Source organism: Ochlerotatus camptorhynchus, unplaced genomic scaffold (assembly GCF_037179485.1).
Source record: "Ochlerotatus camptorhynchus isolate MF236.1 unplaced genomic scaffold, CSIRO-AGI_Acam_v1.1 ptg000284l, whole genome shotgun sequence".
Lineage (NCBI taxonomy): Eukaryota > Metazoa > Arthropoda > Insecta > Diptera > Culicidae > Ochlerotatus > Ochlerotatus camptorhynchus.
Genome location: NW_027040773.1, coordinates 9442205 through 9450846, shown reverse-complemented (window position 1 = coordinate 9450846; position 8642 = coordinate 9442205). Strand labels below are relative to the sequence as shown.

Here is an 8642-nt window from a genome sequence, read left to right as displayed (position 1 = left end):
ATTCCCATCCCATTCCCATCCCATTCCCATCCCATTCCCATCCCATTCCCATCCCATTCCCATCCCATTCCCATCCCATTCCCATCCCATTCCCATCCCATTCCCATCCCATTCCCATCCCATTCCCATCCCATTCCCATCCCATTCCCATCCCATTCCCATCCCATTCCCATCCCATTCCCATCCCATTCCCATCCCATTCCCATCCCATTCCCATCCCATTCCCATCCCATTCCCATCCCATTCCCATCCCATTCCCATCCCATTCCCATCCCATTCTCATCCCATTCCCATCCCATTCCCATCCCATTCCCATCCCATTCCCATCCCATTCCCATCCCATTCCCATCCCATTCCCATCCCATTCCCATCCCATTCCCATCCCATTCCCATCCCATTCCCATCCCATTCCCATCCCATTCCATCCCATTCCCATCCCATTCCCATCCCATTCCCATCCCATTCCCATCCCATTCCCATCCCATTCCCATCCCATTCCCATCCCATTCCCATCCCATTCCCATCCCATTCCCATCCCATTCCCATCCCATTCCCATCCCATTCCCATCCCATTCCCATCCCATTCCCATCCCATTCCCATCCCATTCCCATCCCATTCCCATCCCATTCCCATCCCATTCCCATCCCATTCCCATCCCATTCCCATCCCATTCCCATCCCATTCCCATCCCATTCCCATCCCATTCCCATCCCATTCCCATCCCATTCCCATCCCATTCCCATCCCATTCCCATCCATTCCCATTCCCATCCCATTCCCATCCCATTCCCATCCCATTCCCATCCCATTCCCATCCCATTCCCATCCCATTCCCATCCCATTCCCATCCCATTCCCATCCCATTCCCATCCCATTCCCATCCCATTCCCATCCCATTCCCATCCCATTCCCATCCCATTCCCATCCCATTCCATCCCATTCCCATCCCATTCCCATCCCATTCCCATCCCATTCCCATCCCATTCCCATCCCATTCCCATCCCATTCCCATCCCATTCCCATCCCATTCCCATCCCATTCCCATCCCATTCCCATCCCATTCCCATCCCATTCCCATCCCATTCCCATCCCATTCTCATCCCATTCCCATCCCATTCCCATCCCATTCCCATCCCATTCCCATCCCATTCCCATCCCATTCCCATCCCATTCCCATCCCATTCCCATCCCATTCCCATCCCATTCCCATCCCATTCCCATCCCATTCCCATCCCATTCCCATCCCATTCCCATCCCATTCCCATCCCATTCCCATCCCATTCCCATCCCATTCCCATCCCATTCCCATCCCATTCCCATCCCATTCCCATCCCATTCCCATCCCATTCCCATCCCATTCCCATCCCATTCCCATCCCATTCCCATCCCATTCCCATCCCATTCCCATCCCATTCCCATCCCATTCCCATCCCATTCCCATCCCATTCCCATCCCATTCCCATCCCATTCCCATCCCATTCCCATCCCATTCCCATCCCATTCCCATCCCATTCCCATCCCATTCCCATCCCATTCCCATCCCATTCCCATCCCATTCCCATCCCATTCCCATCCCATTCCCATCCCATTCCCATCCCATTCCCATCCCATTCCCATCCCATTCCCATCCCATTCCCATCCCATTCCCATCCCATTCCCATCCCATTCCCATCCCATTCCCATCCCATTCCCATCCCATTCCCATCCCATTCCCATCCCATTCCCATCCTATTCCCATCCCATTCCCATCCCATTCCCATCCCATTCCCATCCCATTCCCATCCCATTCCCATCCCATTCCCATCCCATTCCCATCCCATTCCCATCCCATTCCCATCCCATTCCTCTCATCTGTAGGGGAACGTGACACCTGATCCAGCTTTCTAATACCTGTTACCTGATAGAATATAATTCGTGCCTGGTGGCCTCACATCTGGGTCTGGAACGTCGAGATCCATCGCCGATATCAGCAGAAATTCAAGAACGTGGTCGGTCACACACTACGAAGAGGCGAAAACGAAATTTTCAAGCAAGCGCTCTATATTAAAACGAAACCCAGTAGGACATCGCAGAAAAACAGACCCAACGGCTTATGGCAACGGAGTCTCACCAAATAAATCTAGGAAATTGACAGATCCTGGGGCTAGGTCAAGGCAAAAGCAACCATCCACCGAGGATTCCTCATCCTAGTGGTGCGCTGGATATTGTACATTGCAATTTAAAGTGGATTACTCAGAAGTGTATTATCGCTTATAAAAGTGCGCAACGTCAAACATCTGATGTCTTTTTTTTTCTTGATTTATTTTCTGTCGAGCTTGTTTTCCGTACCAATGATACCGCCGCCAGAGAGGAAGCTCCCACACCTGAACCCTACCTATCGACCCATCAACTCATGAACCGGTGACCAACGGCTTTACTTCCCATCCAAAGGAAGGTGTCAGAAGTTTTATGCCCCAGCAAATCCCGGCGGCGCCGACTGGGATTGAACCCAGGCCTTTTGGGGGTGAGAGGTAATCACGCTTACCAATACACCAACATCTGATGTCTTTTGAACACTTATACCTTATGGATCAAGAAATAAGTGTTTGGAAGACACAAGGCGATTCAACGTAAAAGCACACAATTGCCCGAACTTTTGACACATTGGCCACGAAAATTTAACCATCTGAATCAGTTTTGGCAACAGGGCAACATGATAATTGTTATGGCTATAAACTGTAACTTGAACCGAAATCGTTTATCATTTACAACGCCATGAATAAGATGAAAACACTAATCGCTTGATTGATTTGGAGATGTGAAAACATGAAAATTCTGAATATTTCAGCATTTATATTCACTTCTTTCGTTTAAAACTATCACGACTATATACACTTATTTACAACTAGTTAACACCCCAATCTGCGGTACGATGCAGACAGGAAGTTATGGCGCGCTGTCATCGTTCAATCGTTGATCCAGGCAACAAGCGATTTAGTAGTTGTAGTTGGAGGAGAGTCCACTGAACTGCACGTGGTTACTGGCTGAGTGCTGAGGAGCGTAAGCTATCTTAGCAACTGGGACGGCAACCTTGGCTGGTAGGGCAACCTTAGCAACTTGAGCTGGCTTATAGTGCAACACAGAAGCTGGCTGATATTGATGAACTGGCGCTGGCTGGTAGTGTTGAACTGGAGCTGGCTGGTAGTGTTGAACTGGAGCTGGCTGGTAGTGCTGAACTGGAGCTGGCTGGTAGTGTTGAACTGGAGCTGGTTGGTGGTAATGCTGAACAGGTGCTGACTGGTAGTGCTGAACAGGTGCTGGCTGGTAGTGCTGAACTGGTGAAACAATCTTGGCAACTGGAGCAACAGCCTTGATAAGCTTATGTCCTTGGAGAGGCTCACGGCGGACTACAGCATTGAATCCGCTGTGTTCATCAGCAGTGTATTCGACAACTCGGTGGAATCCGTCGGCATCAACTAGACTGTAGACTCCCTTGACGTTATCTCCGTGACGTTCTTCCGTTTGGCTCTTGATGTCTCCAGTTTGCTCATCATGAACGGAGTACGAGAACTGGTACTCAGCTGGAGTATCTGGATATTCGACGTGCTTGACGGCCTTAACCAGAGTTGGTTGAAGAGTTTTTACCAAGGCTGGCTGAGCATGGTACTGTGGCTGCTGGTAGTATTGTGGGCTGTATTGCTGAGCAGCAGCCACAGCCAAAAGGGTAAACAGTGCGACGAACTACCGGAAAGAAGACATTTAAATTCAATTAGAACACTTTAGCATCATAAAATCACTTATTGATTATCAACAGTCCTTTATCTTATCACTGATAGAATGATTATATTCTCAATCACATACTTTGAATGCCATTTCCACTTATCTAAAAAATCGCTTGCTAGTTGCACTATATCTACAGAAAAGACGATGGTGAACTGTGCTATTTGGACTTAAATTTTCAGTATATATAGCAAACAAAAGATACCGGATTAGCCGGCTGTTCCAGCTCCAGCAAATCCGCACCCTATTAAATTTGTATCGAACTATTTTTTCGGTGAAAACTGCTTCGATACAGCCTACTCTATATAGACATTCTGTGGGGGGCGCACACACATACCCTTTACGCTACTCAGCCGAACGATAAACGCTACCATTATAGTTATTGTTACCTTTAACGCGCTCGCATGACACACCTTTATCACCGCAGGGCAATATAAACCTCAAACCAGAGCACCTGCTATGCATCGGCTCAAACACATCTTGAGCATGCTCTTGGAGGCCAATTCCATACGCACTTATGAGCCTCTTTAGGTAAATAAATTCATGAATGGCGTTATTAGCTACGTAGCACCGCATCTAAGCTACCCTTCCTGCAGCAGCTACTAAGTAAACACTCAAAACTTGAGGACTTCAATCGAAACAATGTAATGATGTGTCTAGTAGGCAAGTAATATATTTGAATCAGCTCATTTCTGAGTGATGCAATGGAACCTTTTTCCGAAACCTGAAATGTATTCTCTTTACTAGCGATGGCGTATTCAGGAGGATCAATTTCTTTGCCTTTTTTGGAACTACATACTTCGACAACTACTATAATCGAACGGCATTATAACTGCATACGCCCATGTATTTTCATTGCCTCATTCATTCACCAAAACCACCAAGGGGCTATTAGGAAAACCATCATTCTCCACAGTTGACCAGTAGATCAACGCGAAACACACGGTAGGACAAGACAAGAGAGATAATTCAATTATGCCGCATGCCTCTCCTCTCAGCACCCGAAAAAATAAACCCAATTATAGCTCGGATCCGGTCAATCGCAAACAAACACACGAACACCGAAACTATCAACGATTTTGTGTGCAGTGCAGTTCAAGTTCACGTGATTTATGACCTTTTTTTTTTATTGACGCCCTCGGGCAGTTTCAACTATTCACATTTTGAGATCGGACATTTTTACATTTTCGTCGAGCCCATTAGGTTTTGCGGTTTGGCCTTAAATGCGCCGAATACTGCTGGACCGTCAACTACCAACAGTTATGAATTCTGCGGTTCTAGAAAGGACCACGCTCTCAGTCATAATCCGTCCATTGAACGGGTGACATGATTTCGATCGTAAATGAATCTTTGCGCTGACATTCGAAGCGATACGATCGGATTAGCTGCGAATTAATTCCTACTATTTCACGATCCCATTGCGTTGACGTTGACTGAAACATGTCGAGAGTGGGTGAGCCTCGGTAGGCTTGGCTTTTTTTTTCGGTGGAGAATAGCAAACGGAAAAATTAATGGTAGGTAGGCCGTTTTTTTAAACGTTCGATTATTATTATGACAGTAGAGTATGTAGATTGCAATTTTGTACAGTTGTCTCTCGTAAATATGACACTTGTTTTGTTTTAATTGGGTTCTTTAAGGGTATTGAGGTAAATGCATATTCGTAATCTGCATTAGAAATGGAATCCAAACCCAAAATTTCGTCAATTTTGGTACACTGGAATTATTTAAAATAAGAATGATTACATTTGCAAAAATCAACTTATTAGCGCCCCTCGGTGTCACTTTGTATGGGAGCGAGCTGTCAGTTTGTCAGTTTAGTGTCAAACAGTGATGTTATTATTTTGCTTTAAATATTGATTTAAAAATCGAGATGAAAGTGTGTGGGTTCGAAAAAAATATCGCTATGCTCAGAAAACGAAGCTCTTTCAGATGATATATAAAAACCGATATATTTTTCAAAATTAAAGAACCCAATTGGACGGCTCTTGATGATGTATTCGGGTTAACACTGGACTCATACGTTATTTTACATACACAAAACATTTAGCCAAATAAATATGCCACCGAAGCTCTGAACTATTGCTGTGTGACTGTGCTGCCCTATTAAAAAAAAAAAACTATGCTGATATCGAGGGGAGCGACTCTATCTAAGATGCAGGAAAATGGTTGCTTTGCTGCTGTGAGATGGGCGTACACTTATTAGATAGGTAGATGGAATATTGATGAAGATTTTGAATATTTCCTGCAAAATGGTGGAGAGCGATGCAAGAGATGAAATGTAGAGTAGATTGATTCCCTATCGTGAGATTTGAGCACGATCTTAAATAGAGATTTAGATGTGTCGCTCACCATGGCTGATATCTAGAATCGATTCCCAGTCTGGTTAAGGAAATGTTTCTCGTTGGACATTTTCTCAACTTTCCTGGGCATAGAGTGTGCTTGCCACAGAACATACAAATTCATTGGTTGACATAAAAAGTGCATAACTGTAGAAGTGCATCTAAAACACTAACTTGAGAGCCGGTAAAACGCCCGCTAAAGAAGTGTAAACATTAGAGGTGCACCGAATAGTACTATTCCGAATACCGAATGTGTTATTACTCATTATTCGGTGAGCTGAATATTCGGCCGAATATGCGACATCAAATGCATAAAAAAGTAAAAGCAAGAGTTTGCATGGAAATTGAACCAACAATCAATACGAAACTAACGATTTTAAATTGGCTCACTATCTGACTAGCCTATTGGTCCCAAGCAAATCGATTAACGTACTCCATTCTAGTACTACACAATGTTTGTTTTGATTCGCTATGAATGTTTGACAGAAAAATGAGGGGCTATTGGATTTTCCTATGTTTCGAGGGGTGAATCGATTAGCTTGGGACCGAAGATAGTACCAGAGCTAAGCCAAAAAGTTTAGCACGTTTCTTCGGGACCTACTAGTCTTAGAGTTACCTCTATGATTGAACTAAATAGAAGATACTTTTTTTGTTCCATGTCAACTGTCAAATAAAGCGCGCCAAACTGATATTCATCTGATGCGTTTGTTACATATTCTGAAGTCTTCGTTTGGAAAAGATGTGCGTAACGATGCCTCGTCATTCGTGTCTAAAACGTGTCAATAATATCAATGATTTCACCGTGCACAAATCAATAATAGGTTTGTTCCAATGCGTTAGTTCATTAGCTACAACATTAACTCTGTTAGAGCGCATTGTATAAATATTTACACTCATTGTTCTCAAAACAAAAGAAGCGCTCCTAGCGAATCCCCTTTTTCTACGTTTATCTGTAGGACGAAGAAAATCTAATGGCGTTTCAATGCGTTAGGACGGAATTGAAACTCGTAGAACGAATTTAGAATCAAGAAGCAGTGTTAGATTTTAGACAATATCTCAACAATTTGTGACTCTTTATCAAATCCAACGGTACGTATGGAAAGGTGAATAAATTTGCAAGTCATCTTTGATAGAAATATTCCATTTTTTGTTTAAACTCGTTCAGAAAAGAGAGGTAAAGCGCGGGTTGTGCTTAGTAGGACGGAAATTAGATCAACAACCTTATTACCGATTACAAATATTTTACTTTTCGGTTCGTTTATCGATTAATCGATTATTCGAATGAAAATCGGCCATCACTAGATGAATGTGAAACGTCATTTAAAATATAAGGACCGTACATAAATAATGATACAATTTGAAAGGAACCGGGGTTAATCACAAATTACGTCCCCACGGTAACTGAAATAAACCCGAGTGTTCACCGATTGGAGAAACGGTCGGGGATTTGGGAATTTTTCGTCGAAAAGTGGCTACCAATTCGTACATGATATTTAAACCATATAAACGGGCATTATTCAAGATTATTCAAGAGCTACCATGAAAAGGAGAGCGAACGAGAAACCTCCAAAGCGATGAAGGATGCTTCTCAAGGCCCAAACGCAATATGGACGGAAGCGGAACGGAAACAGAAAGTTTGACAGTTGTCACAAATGACATCAAGATGACTAACCGAGGTCGATTTGGTTCTTACTAGTTTTCAATCCGACAAGTAGGCTTACTCAGATCGGGCTTTTCCGCTGCCGCTGCCGTTCCGCTTCCGCTGTCATTGCGCTTGGGCCTTCAATCTTCCATTCCGGAAAGTTTTCCGCTAGCCTAGGTTGGGATGAAAGCTGAGCAAAACCAAAAGAGGTCATAAAACTAATCGCGGAAATGATTGCTTTGATGGTGTAGTAGTAAGCGTGATAATCTCTCACCCCAGCAGGCCTGGGTTCAATCCCAGTCAATGGTTCATTAGTTGATGGGTCGATAGGTAGGGTCCAGGTGTGGGAGTGGCCTTTCTGGCGTCGGTAGCATTGGGGCTCAGCACGGAAAACAAGATCGACGGAAAACAAATCAAGGAAAAAAAAGACGGATTTCAACGTTTCATGGCAAAGCTGCAACCAAATATATAGTTATTTTTAATTTCAATACTTATGATTCCACTCAACAATTCCTATTTCCAGATTCCTAGTAGGAAACTGTTGAAGTAATGAAGTAATGAAATTGGGTTGTTAGCGGAATGTTAAAATAAAACAGCAGAAAAGGCTATCTTCCATTTAATTCCACTTAATTAATTTTGGTGTCCATGAAACATAGGTCTAGGAAACTGTAACCGGAGGGTAACATTGTTTTTATACGTATCCAATGAACACGGAAAATAGATTATTTGTATTAAGGAATCAGTCAAGTTGCAACGGTTATTTTAAAAACGTGGCTGCCATCTGGCCACTGCCATTCGAGCATTGCCATCCGGCCACTTCCATCCGGCCACTGCCATCTGGCCACTGCCATCCGGCCACTGCCATCCGATCACTGCCATCTGGTCACTGCCGTCTGGCCACT

At 44.2% G+C, this 8642-nt stretch overlaps 1 protein-coding gene across 1 annotated transcript; it reads right to left on the bottom strand.

Moving 5' to 3' along the window:
- Nucleotides 1-2846: 2846 nt before the first annotated feature.
- LOC135706575 (cuticle protein 19-like) lies at nt 2847-3903 on the bottom strand. Its single transcript, XM_065228229.1, has 2 exons — nt 3841-3903; nt 2847-3720 (listed from the first exon to the last, which is right to left on the bottom strand). The coding sequence occupies exons 1-2, from the start codon at nt 3850-3852 to the stop codon at nt 2974-2976; spliced, it is 759 nt and encodes a 252-aa protein (XP_065084301.1). The 5' UTR covers nt 3853-3903; the 3' UTR covers nt 2847-2973.
- Between the last annotated feature and the right edge of the window lie 4739 nt (nt 3904-8642).